Raw genomic sequence first — 19363 nt, 5'->3', positions numbered from 1 at the left:
CCTGTCTTCAGGAGCATTCAGGTTCCCGAAGACTTCCGAAGCCTCGGGCAGCAGCAGCGAGAAGTTTTCTACAGATCGGTCAGAGGTTGCTGATGGGGGAGCCAGCGCTGGAACGATGGGACCGGTAGAGGAACGAGAAGACTCTATAGGACCCAGAGCCTTCCCTCTCCTATCTTTTTTTTTTTTTAAAAAACACTTTAGACTCCCTTTAATACAGGGATAAAAAGATCACTCAAACCGTGTCCATGTGAGCAGAAATGTGTGGGCCTTGGGAGATCAGTATATTGGTTATAGTTTTTTTCTTGTTGGTGAACCTGCGATGGTCGTCTTTTGGTGGCATGTAAGAGTTTTGCACTGTATGTTGGTTTATAATAATATTTTGTTTTGTTGTTTTTTAGAATGACCATTACACTATGCAAGGAGATCTCACAGCTTTCAAAGAAGATGACCACTCTACTGACAACAGCTGGGGTAAGTACTGTGCTGCTGTAATATTGCTACTAATGGCGTTTACTACAATCTACCTAAAACACCTACGGCCCAGTCATATAGCTTACCCAGTGTGATCAGCCATGTGTCCCCCCTTATCTACTTCTTGTATTTGTGCGACACAGCCTGAGCAAAGCCCCTCCCCCAGCAGCCTGGTAGCTCTACTGCATGATTAGGTCATATGACACTAAGCACATAAACAAAACGCACACCCTAGTCACCATTTGTGCACCCAAAACGCTGATCACATTCGCGCTCCCCCTGATCCCATCCCCAACACATCACTCATCCATAGTGCATTATTATTTATTTATATAACGCCAACATCTTCTGTAGCGCTGTACATAGTACAAAAATAAATAATGGGGAACAAATATACATAAGAAATACAAGACACTGTACAGTCATGACATCGAATAGTAGAAATACAAATACATACATAGTTGATATGTAGTTGGTACATGTACATATGTTAAATTAAAGCAGTATGAGAAACACTAGGAGGAGGTCCCTGCCCTTGTGAGCTTACGATCTAGAGGGTAGTGGGGTGGAGACACTAGGGGGAGGAGCCTGCCCTTGTGAGCTTACAGTCTAGAGCAGCCTTTCTCAACCGTTGTACCCTGGAGGAACCCTGCAAATAACTTTTGGATCTCAAGGAACCCCTGCAAACAAGTTTTTGATCTCAAGGAACCCCTACATTTATTTTGCAGGAGGCGTGGTCTTTAAAAGTATGTGTGGCTGTTTATTTCACTACCCCCATTACACTGCCACTCATTATACCATCTCCTGATGCCCCAATTTAGTGCTTCTTGTTACAGTACCACCTATTATAGTGTGCTTTATTATACTTCCCCCACGATGGGGGAAAATGCCAAGGAACCCCTGCAGAGTCCTCAAGGAACCCTGGTTGAGAAAGCCTGATCTAGAGGGTAGTGGGGTGGAGACACTAGGGGGAGGTCCGTGCCCTTGTGAGCTTACAATCTAGAGGGTAGTGGGGAGGAAACACTAGGAGGAGGACCCTGCCCTTGTGAGCTTACAATCTAGAGGGTAGTGGGGAGGAAACACTAGGAGGAGGACCCTGCCCTTGTGAGCTTACAATCTAGAGGGTAGTGGGGTGGAGACACTAGGAGGAGGTCCCTGCCCTTGTGAGCTTACAATCTAGAGGGTAGTGGGGTGGAGACACTAGGAGGAGGTCCCTGCCCTTGTGAGCTTACAATCTAGAGGGTAGTGGGGTGGAGACACTAGGAGGAGGTCCCTGCCCTTGTGAGCTTACAATCTAGAGGGTAGTGGGGTGGAGACACTAGGAGGAGGTCCCTGCCCTTGTGAGCTTACAATCTAGAGGGTAGTGGGGTGGAAACACTAGGAGGAGGACCCTGCCCTTGCGAGCTTACAATCTAGAGGGTAGTGGGGTGCAGGGACTAGGGGGAGGTCCCTGCCCTTGGGAGCTTACAATCTAGAGGGTAGTGGGGTGCAGGGACTAGGGGGAGGTCCCTGCCCTTGCGAGCTTACAATCTAGAGGGTAGTGGGGTGCAGGGACTAGGGGGAGGTCCCTGCCCTTGGGAGCTTACAATCTAGAGGGTAGTGGGGAGGAAAAGATAGATATATAGACCTGAGTCACCTTCCTGTCTGTTTTTTTTCCCCCCAGGCATCAGAGAAATCGGACATCCTTAACCCATTAATTACTGGAGTGTTTCTAGAGGTGAGTCCTTCTCCCTGAGTCCTGATGTGACCCACTGTATATAATACAGAGACTGAACACTGTATATGATACAGAGACTGAACACTGTATATGATACAGAGACTGAACACTGTATATGATACAGAGAGTGAACACTGTATATAATACAGAGAGTGAACACTGTATATAATACAGAGAGTGAACACTGTATATAATACAGAGAGTGAACACTGTATATAATACAGAGAGTGAACACTGTATATAATACAGAGAGTGAACACTGTATATAATACAGAGACTGAACACTGTATATAATACAGAGACTGAACACTGTATATGATACAGAGACTGAACACTGTATATAATACTGAACACTGTATATAATACAGAGACTGAACACTGTATATAATACTGAACACTGTATATAATACAGAGACTGAACACTGTATATAATACAGAGACTGAACACTGTATATGATACAGAGACTGAACACTGTATATAATACAGAGACAGAACACTGTATATGATACAGAGACTGAACACTGTATATGATACAGAGACAGAACACTGTATATGATACAGAGACTGAACACTGTATATAATACAGAGACAGAACACTGTATATGATACAGAGACTGAACACTATATATAATACAGAGACTGAACACTGTATATAATACAGAGACTGAACACTGTATATAATACAGAGACTGAACACTGTATATGATACAGAGACTGAACACTGTATATGATACAGAACACTGTATATAATACTGAACACTGTATATAATACAGAGACTGAACACTGTATATAATACAGAGACTGAACACTGTATATAATACAGAGACTGAACACTGTATATAATACAGAGACTGAACACTGTATATAATACAGAGACAGAACACTGTATATGATACAGAGACTGAACACTGTATATGATACAGAGAGTGAACACTGTATATAATACAGAGACAGAACACTGTATATGATACAGAGACTGAACACTGTATATAATACAGAGACTGAACACTGTATATAATACAGAGACTGAACACTGTATATAATACAGAGACTGAACACTGTATATGATACAGAGACTGAACACTGTATATGATACAGAACACTGTATATAATACTGAACACTATATATAATACAGAGACTGAACACTGTATATAATACAGAGACTGAACACTGTATATAATACAGAGACAGAACACTGTATATGATACAGAGACTGAACACTGTATATGATACAGAGACAGAACACTGTATATGATACAGAGACTGAACACTGTATATAATACAGAGACTGAACACTATATATAATACAGAGACTGAACACTGTATATAATACAGAGACTGAACACTGTATATAATACAGAGACTGAACACTGTATATGATACAGAGACTGAACACTGTATATGATACAGAGACTGAACACTGTATATAATACTGAACACTGTATATAATACTGAACACTGTATATAATACAGAGACTGAACACTGTATATAATACAGAGACTGAACACTGTATATAATACAGAGACTGAACACTGTATATAATACAGAGACTGAACACTGTATATGATACAGAGACTGAACACTGTATATAATACTGAACACTGTATATAATACAGAGACTGAACACTGTATATAATACTGAACACTGTATATAATACAGAGACTGAACACTGTATATAATACAGAGACTGAACACTGTATATAATACATAGACTGAACACTGTATATAATACATAGACTGAACACTGTATATGATACATAGACTGAACACTGTATATAATACAGAGACTGAACACTGTATATAATACAGAGACTGAACACTGTATATAATACAGAGACTGAACACTGTATATAATACAGAGACTGAACACTGTATATAATACAGAGACTGAACACTGCACTATCGTGTCTCCCCCTTGTGGCGGCTCTCACAGGCAATGTCTGCAGAGTTCTGCACGATGTAAGGGTGCATACTCACATCCAATTTTAATTGGCCAATGTAAGCACCTTAGGGCCTATATCCACTACAAATTTGCATATGTGTATCAGCGCCAAGAAAACAAAGTGGCCGCCGCTAAGAGAAGAACAATGTCCAGAGTTCACAAACGGGTAAATTATATATAATCGGTGCAGAATCCAAAAACAGAAGACGAGTCTTCAACAAAGAATGAGAGCAGGCAAATCTCCACCACGGTAAATATTGGGCAAAAAGCACCACGCTAGAACAAAATAGTAATGAATAAATAAGTAATCATCTTTATTATAACATCAAAAATATCTAAAAACCTATAAAAACAATAGCATGGGTCTGGGGTCCCAAATAATAAATCAGCACTGGTAAAAATAAACAAGGACAATACTACAGTGCATGATAAATATACAAACACAACATGCTGTAACCGTAGCCAAAGAGTAAACAACACTAGAATAGAGACGAATAAATGACTGTTCCAAAATTGATACAAAGTTAATGTCAATTAAAGTGCAAAAGTACAATGAGGTAGTAAATAAGCCACATTATAAGGTTGTGTCAACGATTTGGTAGGACATGAGGAAGCAACAGTCTGTCCAGAATCCACCAATTCAGCAATGATTCATCTCACAAATGGATATCAGTAAACATCATAAAAACAAACAAACGCCAACTCTAAGTGTAAACCGTTTAATATAGAGTTTTCATAGTAAAAACAGCATAAAAAATAGCATAAAAGCAAAACTTGAATACGGGGCCCCTGCAATGGGAACCCCTAGAAAGTTGCACGCCTGTATGGGTCAGCAGTATAAAGGTGCCACCTGTCTCTTTCCCGACCGGTTTCGCAAATTAGCGTCATCAGGGGATTAAAGGGACTCCGAGCAGTGCCTGTGGGTTTGCCTTTAAGCATACCCACAACTAATTAATTATATCCTTACATCTACCAGCATGATGTTTGTAATTATATCCCCCTGAGTTCCTTGTATTTCATTCCATTGCACTGAATGGAGCTGCCGACACTGGGGAAAGTGTTGTCCTGTGTAATACAATGCTGAATAAGGAATCCAAGATGGCGGCCGCGATTTCGATAGCGAAAATAGCAAAAACTAAAAGGCATAGGGTGGCGTTTTATATATCAATGGAAAGAAGAGAAAGAGCTTCAAAATGGTATGCATCTTTCCATAGTTACTGCACTGCTCGGAGTCCCTTTAAAGAGAACCCGAGGTGGGATTTAATTATGTTAGTGGGGCACAGAGGCTGGTTGTGCACACTAACACCAGCCTCTGTTGCCCCATGGTGTGCCTCCATGTCCCCCCTGCGCGCTGCTATACCCTCCGCAGTGCTAGCGACACGCAGCGTGTCGCCAGCACAATGTTTACCTATGCGCTGTCAGTCAGCACCGCTCCCCCACCTCCTCCGCATCGGCGCTACCCGCCCGTGTCCCTTCCCCCCTATCAGCGGGAGGGAAGTGACACGGGCGGGTAGCGCCGATACAGAGGAGGCGGGGGAGCGGCGCTAACAGACAGTCATAGGTAAACATTGTGCTGGCGACACGCTGTGTGTCGCCAGCACTGCGGGGGGTATAGCGGCGTGCAGGGGGGACATGGAGGCACACCATGGGGCAACAGAGGCTGGTGTTAGTGTGCACAACCAGCCTCTGTGCCCCAGTAACATAATTAAATCCCACCTCGGGTTCTCTTTAGGGCCCTTTTCCACCTGCAATCGCTAGCGTTCATGCTGAACGCTAGCGATTGCTGAATCGCAAAACCGGCGATTCCCCCGACGTTTGCGGCCGCGATTTTGCTATGCTATGCACTGCATAGCAAAATCGCGGCAATTATCGCTCCGCCGCGAGTTCGCGTTCCCGACAAAAGCGAATCGCGGTAGTGGAAATGACCTACCGCGATTCCTATGTTAAAAAGCAAACCGTAGCGATTGTAAAATCGCTAGCGGTTTGCGGTTTTGCGATTCAGCCAGCGCAAACGCAAAGGATACAAGTGGCTGGTACCAAATATATAAACTTTTTTACTAAAGAAAGAGGTGGGGCTGTGAACACCAACAATCAAGACCCCTCCAATAGAGTATAGATCAGACTCTACTAGGAGAGTGACTATAACCCAAACCAATACATATTGAACACAATTGAATACAATAAAGGATGATCAAATTAGAAATCTAAAGTATTTAGTGGCTGGACAGCGCATCGATCAAGGGCTCTGCCTCTGACACAGGAGACCCGGGCAGAGGCAGAGCCCTTGATCATTGTGCTGTCCAGCCACTTGTATTACGAAACTCCGTAAACTTATCTGTTAAAAAAAATGCATTCCAACAGTGTGGCTCATTAATAAAAAAAACAACTTAAGTTTTACCTCTTTTTGCATTTAAAACTTTAGCAGAGGCTTTTATTACTCCACTTCCAAGGCCTACCCGACCGCAGACGTTTCAGGCAGATAAGGATTGATGTAATTATTTTATTGCACACAGTAGCAGAGAGCAAACAAAAGCTTTCATCGGCAGGGGGAGGGGAGATAGGACACTGTGCTTCAAAGAGTTTTTATAGAAGGCACAAATGCTATCTTCACACCTTCCCCTGGATAAATAATGGGCAGCTAGAAGGGTACGGGGAACATTGTGGCTTCTATAGCTATTAGAAACAAGGGAAACAAAAGTGGTGTTTGGTTCTTTAAAGGGAACCAGAGATGAAGCACCCTCATGTATTTCACCATATGTATCAGTGGGAACATTAGAGAAAACACCTACCTTGCTTTCTGTTTCATCCTTCACTGCTCAGCTGAGCATTCAGTCTGGCTTTGCTAAGGAATCATTATAGCTGAGTCATTATAGCAGAGCCAGAAGGGGGCAGGCATGGGCTTCAAAAGACATCAGAGAAGACTGACTCAGCTATGATGATTCCTGAGCAAAGCCAGACTGAATGCTCAGTTGGGGATTTTATCAGGGCTGATAACAAGCAGGCTGAGCAGTGATGGATGAAACAGAGAGCAGGGTAGGTGTTTTCTCTAATGTTCCCACTGATCTATATGGTAAAATACATGAGGGTGCTTCGTCTCTGGTTCACAATAAACCAATCAAATCTTGCTGAGATAAAATTCAATTGGTCCATTTTCGAGCTGCATAAATTTGCATACGCAAATAGCATAATCCTGCATCAACTCCAAATGATTTGCATCTCATTGACTATCCCTATAAGTTGGTGGTGGAAGGGGTAAGGGGGTAAGTTTTAGGCACTAGGAGGGGAGGGTTCAGGTGTGAATGGGTGCTGGGTAAGTGCATAGTAAATTACCAACATTTTTACTAGCAGCAGCACCAACCAGGCGCCCAGTTTATGTAGCAGTGCCGCAACATGTACTTACCCTGCATGATGTGTCTTCTTGTTCCAGGCATCAAACAGCGCTTCCTATATCCAAGATGCCTTCCAGCTTCTGCTCCCAGTACTTGAAATCTCCGACATCCAGAGCAGGACATAATCCTCACTGCAGGACACATCTACCTGATGCTAGAAAGCCAAGGAGAATCCTTCTTTTTGTTGGCGGAAGCTTGTATTTCCTGGAGATGTGGTGAAGCCTGAAGAGAGCGTGACTGTACACCAGACAGGAAGTATGCCACATTCGGCCTGCCGGCGGCCATGTATCTGGTAGCCACGCTCACCACCCCCGGCAAACGGGACCCGCCTCCATTCCTCGCTCATTAAGGCAGATCTAGCAGCGTTATTAGTACAGTTTGGTAGAGTATTCAGAGACAGCGTTCTTGTATTCCTCTTTAGCTTCTTTTTGTTACTTTATGGTAAAAGCAAGTTGATATTACTAATGCTGATGATCACATGACTTTGCCTGTGCCTCACAGATGCATTCTGGGAGTGATGTCAGTAGAGTCCACATGGAGAGAACCGCCCATAGTCTGCTTCGTCCTGTAGTGACATCACTGTCGGCATGCCTCTGGGGTTTATAGGCCTGATCATGTGATTGTGCCTATCACAAAGGGAAAGTTTCAGCTTATTCCTACCATCTGAGATAACAAAACTACTGCAAAAAAAACAAACAAAAAAAAACCCCTCTGTGATAGAATTTATCTACTATTTGTCTATAGTTTGTGCTCATGCTGCTTGCACCGCTTTAAACTAATCCGTAGGGCGTGAGGTTCTATAAATCAAGGCATCTAAAGCAAGTTTTTCTTCCCTGTTGCATTCAGGTGGATCCCCATTTTCATTCTCTAATGAGTTGCTATGAGCAGCAAACAAATCTTAGTGGTTGCCATTGGCAGCAGGTTAATGACTGGTCATGTGACACAATCTGACCAACAGCTGCACAGTGTGTGGACCAACCATACTGAGCAGCATTTCAGCAGGTTGTTAAGGTAGGTTCTTACACTACTTAAAGTGGACCTGAACTCTTGCACAGGACAGAAGGAAAACATAGAGAAATGCACCCTGTATGTATTTAGAGAGTTTAGCCTGTCTAATTCCCCCCCCCCCCCTCATCTGTGACTAATCACCACCGTAATTTGATCTCTCAGTTGTGTCAGCTGGCTATCTCGGCAGAGCAGCTAATTTGTAAAGACAGGATGTTAACCCTTTGTCTGCTTCTATGAAAGCAGGATTTGTATCAGCTGCAACAAAGAAATGTATTTCTTTATAGGTTATTATGATGTTGCTTATCTTTTAGAGCAGAGAGGAAGTTCTGAGTTCAGGTCCGCTTTAACCTCTCTCATTTCAAATGAAGAGTTAATGATGCCTATAAACTGACAGCCTCCACCTGTAATTGAGGCCATAGGTATGTAGTGGCTACATTTTTTTGTAGATTCTGCCTTTTATGCAGTGTGAAAAGCAAGCTATGACTCAGTGCTGGAAGTCCTTTTATGTCCTTTTATGTCACAAGTCCCAGAATCCTTTGCTCGGGTTGCTTGCCGTCTCTTCTGGCCTGGGTGTGTTCAGCAAGCTGGCCGGGACCCAAGTGTAAGTCTAATCACCTGTGATTGTGGTATTAAGCAATACAATCCTGCTATTACGGAATAGAAGAGTAATTAACCTTGGTGACTGTTGGACTGATTTATCCAGACACGCAAAGAGAAAAACAGGAGCAACATTGAAACAGTTTCCCAGAGCAGAGATTAAAGAGGAACTCCAGCCTAAACAAACATACTGTCATTAAAGCGGAATATAACCCTGCATTTCAACTTTGCTCTAAAACATTATTTACAGCATATTATATGCAACCAGCAATTTTTTTTACTAGGCCAGAATTGGAAGGGTTAAACACAGAGGTTTAAAGTTCAGTGGAGAGGTATGCAGAAGTTCAGATAGATACATTTAACTAAATAGAATGTAACAAGTGATAAATGTTACACACTCTTTGGCTGTCCTCCAGCTCCTTCTCAGTCAGAGAGAGTGAGTCACATTCAACACTTAGATACATTTTGTTTACATAAATGTATCTATGTCAGCTTCGGATGCGTCTGCAGTTCTGTCCAGGAACTTTAAAGCTCTGTGTAACCCTTCCAATGCTGGTCTAGTAAAAAAAAAAAATGCTGGTTGCATATAATATACTGTAAATAATGTTTTAGAGCAAAGTTGAAATGCTGGGCTATATTCCGCTTTCAGTTACATTAGTTATGTTAAATAAAATAGATAGGTAATATATTCTCTTACCCACCCTGTTTTAAAAGAACAGGCAAATGTTTGATTTCATGATGGCAGCCATCTTTTTGGTTGAAAGGAGGTGACAGGGAGCATGAGACACAGTTCCAACTGTGCTGTGTGCTGATCACCCCTCCCAGTTGCTAGGCAACGTGAATAACATAGGAAATCCCATCATGCTTTGCACAGCATCAGGGAAAAAAAAGCCCGGGCAGTTTTCTTTGATGGGTGGAGCTTAGCTAAAAATGCAGCTAAAAACGCTTTGCTAAGAGAAACAAAGTTCTGATGCTGTGAAATTGTTAAAGAAACACCAAGCCTTTTCAGTTCTGCTGAGTAGATTTTTAGTCCGGAGGTTCAATTTAAGCTTTCAGGTACGAATCAAAGATTCTGATTGCAGCTTGAAAATGGACCAATGGAAGTGCACCTTGGCATCATCTGCATCAGTCCCAGTTATTCGAATCTCATTGCCCATCCCTTGTGCCGACTAATTCTCAATACTGCTCTGCAAATGTCAGTATCTCTCCACCACTGACAACGGCCAGAATCTATCTCCAGCAGTCCTGGCTGTCACTCCGATTACTTTCTCTATTTTACGTTTCAAAATCCAGGAAGACACAGAGTTTTCTATGGAGTTGCTGTTCAATGTGTGGCTAGAACATAAAGCCCGGCTAAAAAAGATTAAAAAAAGGATCTTGTTAAGTCACAAAATGGTTTGTATAGCAATCTTTTATGTTATATGCAGAGTTACACTTTAAAGAGGAACTGTAACCCAGGATTGAACCTTTCCCATGAGAAATCGTTACCTTTTCTCCAATAGATCATGAGGGGGGTCTGTACAGCTGATATTGGGGTGAAACCCCTCCCACAGAGTGATGTCAGGACCATGGTCATGACAGTTTCCTGTCTGTGAACCTTGTTGCATTGTGGGAAATAACATCTTTTTCCAACAACCAAGCACACAGTCTCTCCCTCTGTGCATAGAACTCTCAGTAACAAACATTCAGTACTGATCACCTGGCAGGACTAAAGATGTCACCACCAGTGATACATTTCACAATGTGAATCAGAGAAAGGTTTTTACAATGGACAAACACTGACTTAATCTATAAATGAAAATTGTAAAAAATAAGCAGTTTTATTCATTGTTGTTTTTACCACAGTTCCTCTTTAAAGTGTACCTGTGATAAATTAACTATAAGGTTTTATACTTACCCGGGGCGTCCTCCAGACCCCTGTAGTCTGTCTGCTTGATTGCTGTCCTCCCAGGCTGCTCCGTTTCCCCCGCAGTGTGGCCCAGTAAATTCCCCGACTAGGGCAGTTCATGCTTCACTGTGCATGCACTGCTCCGGAAACATACGCCCGATTGTGTTCTGCTATTCGCTAAGTCTGTAACTGCGCAACTGGGTTGGATCGTGGGCTCCACTGCAGGAGAACGGAACGGCCCACAACCTACGGGGGCTGGAGGAAGCCGCAGGAAAGTATAAATCCTTACACTTAGAGACAATGAAGATAAAAAAAATATGATATAAAGATTTGAATGTGTTGTACATCTAAGAAATAAAACATTAGGAGCAGAGACATTAGGAGCAGTATAGGAAGAGTTAAGAAACTCCAGTTGTTATCTATGCAAAAGAGCCATTGAGCTCCACGACTTTCAAAGTCGCAGAGAGCTCTATCTTCTGAAGCTTGTTATCTCAAATGTCTGTAAATGTATTTTGTTTTTCTCTGCAGAGAAGGGTTCAAAAGTTAATTGGCCTGCTCTGTAAAATCATTTAGAATTCTGAGTAGTGTGTAAATTGCAAATATTAGAGAATGGTGCATTGTTATAAAAAAAACTGCAAATATTAGAGAATGGTGCATTGTTATAAAAAAAACTATAGAACTGAAGTTACAAATATGAGAATATTTCCTTTGCAACTAATCGTCTAGTAATTATCTGTACTACACAACCAATTCATTATATTATAATTTTTTTTCCGCTTTAGTGTCCAGGCATCTTTAAAAAAAAAGATCGATTTACCTGGGGCTTCCTCCAGCCCCTTGCAGCCGACATGTCCCATGCCGCAGGTCTGCTCTCAGCCGCCGGCCCGGGCTCCCTGCCGATGCAGAGGCAAACCTCACAAAGTTGTCCTCTACTGCGCCTGCACAGTACACTCCGGACAACGTAGGCTCTAGTGACAGTGGCACAGGCGCAGTAGCGAACGACCTCGTGAGGTCTGCCTCGGCACCGGCAGGGAACCCTGGGACGGCGGCTGGGAGCAGAGCTGCGGCTTGGGACATGTCGGCTGCAAGGGGTGGAGGAAGCCCCGGGTAAGTAGATTTTTTTTTCCTTTTTTTTAAGGATTCCTGGACATTTCCTTTAATTTTATCACAGGTTTCTTTTAAGGGACAAAATATCTACACAGTGTCTTTATTTTTCTGCAAGGTCTCTAAGATATGCTATGCCTTATTTTAATTAGACTGTCTGTGATGGGTTGAAGCAACCAATCAGGTTGCAGCAATCATTTTATCCCAGGCAGGCTTATTAGCAGTCAGGTACTTCCTGTTGTACTCAGTGGAGCTTAAAGTCTTCCAGAAATGGCCCCGATAAGGAGATCGCAGTGAATGTACAGCAATATGGTGGATTATTTGAGACTTTAGCTTAAGAAACCTTCTCAGTTACCTTTATGTTGGATTTTTATGCATCGGTTCACCTTTGTCCGTCTGTTCAGGGTTATACATCTGTGTTCTTGTCCCTCAGCGCTATACTGGCCTTTTACTTGTATTATGTTTCGTTTTTTGTTGTAACAGCAGCGGAAGTCATACTTAACACACACTGATATGGCACAAGTCTGTCTTAGCAAATGACGTTATTTTGTTTAAAAAAATAAGGAAAATTAGCTTAACATGTACAATGTTCTCGTTCAACAATGCAAAGGAATCGGCACTGCTGATCATTTATTGGTGTGCTATTCAAGCTGTAAGCCATGCAAAGCATCACTCAAAGCAAGATTTCCACGTATTGCTGATAAAGTAGAGGTGGTGGGTGCTAGTTTCGCTTAACATCAGTGCTTCTTCGGGGGCTAAACCACAAGGAACCGTCCCTTATGCTTTATCCTTGGAAGAAGTGTCGCTGTTTCTCGAAACATCATCAGGCATGTCCCACCTAGCACCCACCACCCCCACGCCATATGGTATGTCACTTTCATTATACAAACTTGTGAATGTAGCTTTGCATGGCTTAAGGCTTGAACAGCACACCAATAAATGATCAGCAGTACCGGATTCTTTGCTACCTTGAGTGAGAGTTCGCATGTGTTTACTCAAACCCCATAAGCACACAGTGATGGTGATGTAGGGTAGTCTTTGATGTTTAGTTTGTAACGCCACATAGGGGGTAGTGCCAACACGTGCTGCGTCTAATCTGTTTCAAAACGTACTATACGTACTTAAAAATAGATAATCTTTTGTCTCTCGCCCTGCCCCCGACTTTATTATAAACGGGGGGGGGGGGGTCGACCCACCTCCCCCTCCACATACAAACACACACACACACCTCTGCAGCTTGTGGATCTGAGCATAAAAGCCAACCCTCCTGCTGTACTTCAGTTGGCGGCATTGCAGGAAGTGACGTGGCAAGTGGAACGCAAGTGAGTAAGTGCTTCCCAGTTTGCTGCCGGCTCTAAACCTAGCGATCATAGCTGGAGGGGGAGCGCAGACAGGGGAGCCCTAGGCAAGGTGGAGTCTCCCCAACACTGTGCCCGCTGCTCCCCCTTCCTGGCTGCTACCGCCTCCAGGCTACCTAGCAGGGTGGGGGGGGGGGCATCCTAACAAGTTTGCCTCAGGCGGCAAAAAGTCTAGAACCAACCCTGCCAGTAATTGCTTCAGTCGGGTCCAGTCTGGGCCTTCTGCGCATGCATGGACCTCCTGCCATGCGCACTAGACCCAGACTGGCGCGACTGAGCAGCAGACAGCAGGAGGACGATGTGGGACTCACACATGCTTATGGGGCTAAAGGAAGCCCCGGGTAAGTATTGATTTTTCATATGTCGTCAGCTCAGGTTTACTTTAACCTCCTTAGCGGTAACCCCGTGTGTGACACTGGGTAAGGCGCCGGAGGGTGCCGCTCAGGCCCTGCTGGGCCGATTTACATAATTTTTTTTTTCAAACACGCAGCTAGCACTTTGCTAGCTGCGTGTTTGGTCTGATCGCCGATGCACCGCTACCCGCCGCGGATACAGGCCCCCCCGCATACCCCTTGCGCAGCCTGGCCAATTGCCGCAAATCTGCGCTATGGGGTGGATCGGGACTCCCTGTGACGTCACAACGTCGATGACGTCACTCCGTTCGTTGCCATGGCGACGGGGGAAGCCCTCAAGGAAATCCCATTCAGAACGGGATTTCCTTATGGGCAAGCGGCGCCGGCGGCGATCGGAGCATACGGGGGGGATGCTGCAGGGAGGGGGGAAGCATGTAGCTAGCGCTAGGCTAGCTACATGCTATAAAAAATAAAAGTGAAAAAAACGCAGCCGCGGGAATTAAACCGCCAGGGGGGTTAAGAGATTTTTGTTTGTGTTCTCGATTGTTTACTAATAAAATAATTGCAACACTTTCCTATGACTAGCCAATTTTCGGACTATTGTTTGTAGAATTAATTTGTCACCATTACCTATAGTTCTCCTTTACTGGGTAATATTGGTGACTGGTTCTCTTTAAGTGAGGCCAGAGGGAGCAGAGAGCTGTTATTGGGCGGAGGTGTGGTTACGTCAGAGGCTGGCGTGGCAGACAGGGCCACACCCGCAGCTCATGCTGACGGCAGACTTGTGCAGACAGGACTTCAGGTGTGTTTTATTGACGTGACATTAGCCCATTTCACTTCCCCAGCTTCTCTCTACAATATATCCGCACTATACTTCTACCAGGGTAATCCATCTCTCGCGTCGCCGTCTATCAGGGTCATCCAGTCTCATCCTGTTTTGCCATTTTGTAGAATATTTGTTCTATTAATAGCTCAGGAGTTAAATCTGTATTTTCTGTTCGTATATTTAACTGTATGGCTAAAAAAAACTGAAAAAAATCCTTAAATAAAATTGGTTAAACTGGTTACGGTTGTCTCTGATGTTCTTACGCTACCTGGTCCATATTGGTGCTCTGGCATAGATCACTGGAGTTCTGCTGTATTCAAATTGAGTATATGCGATACACTGATTGGAAAATAACATTTTTTATTTACCGGTATTTATTTTTTTGGCGATCAAACTATTATGTTTTTTTAGGATGCAAGTGGCACAACTTACACTTTTTTTTTTTTTTTTTTTTTTTTTATATATACTCCTCACACCGGGCACCTCCTGCTCCAAGCCACTGAGGACTCGTTCAGACTATACTCGCTGCTGTGTGCATTTCAGCAGCGGGTATAGTGTGCGATACGGGCTGTCTATGCCTTTATGCCGTTCCTATCATATGCGCTGCGTAGCAGTGTGATGCGCTGTCGCACTGCTGCACGCATTTTTTCAGGAATTGCAGCGGACTCATACACTGTAGTGAATGGGATCAGTAGCGCAAATGGCGTGTAAGTGTACGCGTTGCGATCGCACGGCCATCTCCGCTAAATGATCTGCATGAACCCTAACTACAAAATCGGTGAATTTGCTACTATGCTACACTCAGTGACTCCTGGTCTGTTGTCTTCGTCTCTCCTATCTGATGTCACCAAAGAACCATTCATGCTATCATCCGGGCTGTCATACCGTGTGTGTGTCTTTGTGTGTGTGTGTATGGTGTGTGTGTGTCTTTGTGTGTGTGTGTGTCTTTGTGTGACACGGCTGTCCCCTCCTGAGGCTGGGGAGTGGTCGGCTGTCATAGGCTGAAGCCTATGACGGCTGATCTCGCTGATTGGCTGGCGGGGGGAGGGAGGGAGCAGTTAAGACAACTTAAAATAGGCATTTTTAATAAAAAAACAAGTAAAAAATATTTATGAAAAGAAAAATAAACGGGGAGGGCGATCAGACCCCACCCACAGAGAGCTCTGTAGGTGGGGGGAAAAGGGGGGGGGGGGGAATCACTAGTGTGCTATGTTGTGCGGCCCTGCAGCTTGGCCTTAAAGCTGCAGGGGCCAATTTAACTAAACATAGCCTGGTCTTTAGGGGGGTTTAGCACTGTGGTCCTGAAGTGGTTAAAAATCACCTGCGCTTGAAAAAAAAGAGGTTGAAAACGCCTCTAGTGTGAACGAGTCCTGAAGGTGTAAATGCCCCAAAGGTATTTATGTGGGAGAAACAGGACAAACTCTACGTGAGCGCATGAACCACTACAGGTTCACTATTAACAGCAAACAAAACCAACAAGAATAAATATTCTGATCACCCATTGCCCACACATTTCTGCTTATGTGCACACAGTTCAAAGTGAACACGAGGTGAAAATAAACTGATGAGAAAAATAACTATATTTATCCTCCTACTCCTAAAAATGCCTTTTTATGTATCTCGGGGTTTTCTTTTTTATTTAAAAATTTACAAAGTAGGTTGAATGTATTTTTGTCTGTAATCAGTTGCAGCCTATTAAGTGTCCCAGAGTTGTCACTAATTCATGTATTTTATCTCTCCCTGCCGTCAAAAGTTGTATTCTGCCAGGAAAACTTTTATGGCTGTAATTTGCTTATCAGTAAGGTTTACTATACTTACTTTATTTCCGAGAAGGCACGCAGTGTCACTGTGCCAGTGTATGTGAGTTGGCTTTTGAAATCCTACAAATCCCTAAGCAAGCTCATTTTTCTCTTGGATATATCATAATGGTACATGCTAGGCTGGCTTCAGCATGTAGCATTGTAGTGTGTTGTGTTGGTGGTATAATGGTTAGGATAGCAGCCTACCACACGGTAGGCCTGGGTTCGATACCAGGCCAATGTATGTACGTTGGCTTTTGAAATCCTACAAATTCCTCAGCAAGCTCATTTTTCTCTTGGATATATCATAATGGTACGTGCTAGGCTGGCTTCAGCACGTAGTGTTGGTGGTGGTATAGTGGTGAAGAGAGCTGCCTACCAAGCACTAGACCTGGGTTCGATTCCCGGCCAAGGTATGTAAGCTGGCTTTTGAAATCCTACAATTCCCTGGAAGACAAGACCCTCCTTCTCTAGAGGAGAGGGAGTGAGGGAGGATTACACTGCCTGATGTTGTAAAGCAGTGTAGGCCTGCAATTGAACATTCAATGAGATTTCTGACCTTAAAACACTGCTTTGTGTCAAATCCAGATTTTTTTCTGGGACTTTTGATGTCTATTCCACTCAACCATGTCTCCCTCCAGGTGTTAGACCCCTTGAAACATGTTTTCCATCATTTTTCTAGCCAGCATAATTTCTTCATAATTTTCTAAATTTTGAAGTTCGCCTCTCCATTGAAGTCTATTGCGGTTCGCGAAAGTTCGGGCAACCCAAACTTTTGCGGTAGGTTTGCAAACCTAAAATCAGAGGTTCGGGCCATCTCTACACTTCAGTGCACCCACCTACCTCACTGTGCCTGTCCAGTACCTGTCTGTGTGTGACTGGTGCACATTGTAATACCCATCACTTCATATACCTACCTGCTGTTCACTTCAGCCAGTGCACCCACCTACCTACGTGAGCGCACACAGTGTCACTGTGCCTATCCGGTACCTGTCTGTGTCTGACAGGTGCACATTGTAATACCCATCACTGAATAAATCTTCTACCTGTTGTTCACTTCAGTGCACCCACCCACCTACCTACGTATGTCACACACAAAACTGTAGGTGTGTGACAGGTGCACATTATTATACCCATCACTGCATATACCTACTTGCTGTTGTTCACTTCAGTGCACCCACCTACCTACGTGAACGCACGCAGTGTGATATACCACTCCCTGCATACCTGTTAACTGCACATTGTATTAGTCAAGTCAGTGCATACCTTTCACTTCATCCCCCCCGATATGGACAAAACAGGCAGAGGTAGAGACAAACCCAGAGGAAGGCCACGCGGCAGGTCTGTGCGAGGTCGTGTTGATGTGATTTCGTGCGGCCCTGGCCCAAAGTACAGTGCTCAGAAGAAGGCATGTCCCATCACCTCCCAAGATTGTCAGGACGTGGTTGACTATTTAACACAGAACACCTCATCTTCCACAGCCACCAGCGCTACTACAAGCACCACATCCGCTGCATTTGACACTTTGCAGGAGTTATTTGGTGGGGAAATCACTGATGCACAGCCATTCTTGTTACAACAACATGAAGGCGCTAAGCAAGTTACACCACCTCATATGTCTGAGTTAGGCGGCAACATTATGGATGTAACGTGTGAGGAGGAGGATGATGAAGTACCTGCTGTTGGTGCAGTTGTGGAGGTGTCTGAGGCAAGCAGAGCTGGACAGGATGATTATGATGATGACGATGATACGGATGCCACGTATGTTCCCAATAGAGGAGATGAACAGGGGGACAGTTCAGAGGGGGAGTCAGAGAGGAGTAGGAGGAGATGAGTTGCTGAAAGAAGCTGGGGGAGCTCGTCGTCAGAAACAGTTGGTGGCGCCATGTATCGCCACCTATGGACAGCCAGCCAACATGCCCTTCAACGTCAGCTGCTGATTCCACCATAGTGCCATTACCCCAGGGGGCAGGGCCGGATTTGTACTCTTTACCGCCCAAGGCCACTGTCACCAGCCGCCCCCCTTCAGTATAGGTAGCGAGAGGACCTCTCCCACAAGTATAGGTAGCCTGTTGCCCCCCCCCAGTATAGTTAGCGAAATTACCCCTCTCCCCTTCCCTCCAGTATAGGTAACCTGATGACCCCCCCCCCCCCCCAGTATAGGTAGCTAGATGACCCCTCCCCCCTTTCCCTCCAGTATAGGTAGCCAGGTGACCCCTCCTACTTTTCCCTCCAGTATAGGTAGCCAGATGACCCCTCCCCCTTTCCCTCCAGTATAGGTAGCCAGATGACCCCTCCCCCTTTCTCCTTTCCCCCCAGTATAGGTAGCCAGATGACACCCTTAATCCCTCCTTTTCCCACCCCCTTTCTGTATAGGTAGCCAGCTCGCCTTCACACTGCAGCAGCCATCAGTGTCACTTATTTCTCCGCTTGTCTCCAGTGCAGAAGCTTCCTCTTCCTTTCCGTCTCCAATGCTGACCAAGTCCATAGCCGCCAGCCACAATGCAAACGTGCACAAATAGCAAGGTGGCTGCGGCAGAGGCGGCTGGCAGCAGAGTACCGTGGTCAGGCACTAGCCTGATCTCCCTGCATTGCAACATTTGCAAGCTTACAAATGCTGCACCAGTTTAGCCTGCTGCTTTGGTGCCCTTGCTTCTGTGGTGCCCTAGGCCATGGCCTAGGTGGCCTTGGCCTAAATCCGGCCCTGCCAGGGGGGCTCAGCGGTGTGGAATTTTTTTTAATGTGTCTGCCAAAGATCAGAGCAATGCCATCTATTCTCTCTGCCTCCAAAAATTGAGCCCTGGAAAGGCCAACACCCACGTAGGGACAACTGCATTACGAAGGCACCTGCAGAAAAGGCACAAACTGCAATGGGAAGAGCACCTCAGCAAAAATAGCACACAAAA

General features: G+C 44.5%; 1 protein-coding gene across 2 annotated transcripts in view; it reads left to right on the top strand.

Annotated features, from left to right (window-relative positions):
- The window catches only part of FAM114A2 (family with sequence similarity 114 member A2), an 83470-nt gene extending 75553 nt beyond the window's left edge, over nt 1-7917 (top strand). For both annotated transcript variants that reach the window (XM_068278336.1, XM_068278337.1), the window contains exons 12-14: nt 399-471; nt 2135-2188; nt 7563-7917. In XM_068278336.1, the coding sequence (XP_068134437.1) occupies nt 399-471; nt 2135-2188; nt 7563-7649 (214 nt within the window). In that variant the 3' untranslated portion in view covers nt 7650-7917. The remainder of the gene's footprint in view (nt 1-398; nt 472-2134; nt 2189-7562) is intronic.
- The last annotated feature ends 11446 nt before the right edge of the window (nt 7918-19363 follow it).

Source organism: Hyperolius riggenbachi, chromosome 3 (assembly GCF_040937935.1).
Source record: "Hyperolius riggenbachi isolate aHypRig1 chromosome 3, aHypRig1.pri, whole genome shotgun sequence".
Lineage (NCBI taxonomy): Eukaryota > Metazoa > Chordata > Amphibia > Anura > Hyperoliidae > Hyperolius > Hyperolius riggenbachi.
Note: the sequence above shows the minus strand (reverse complement) of the source record. Positions and strands in the feature narration are given on the sequence as shown.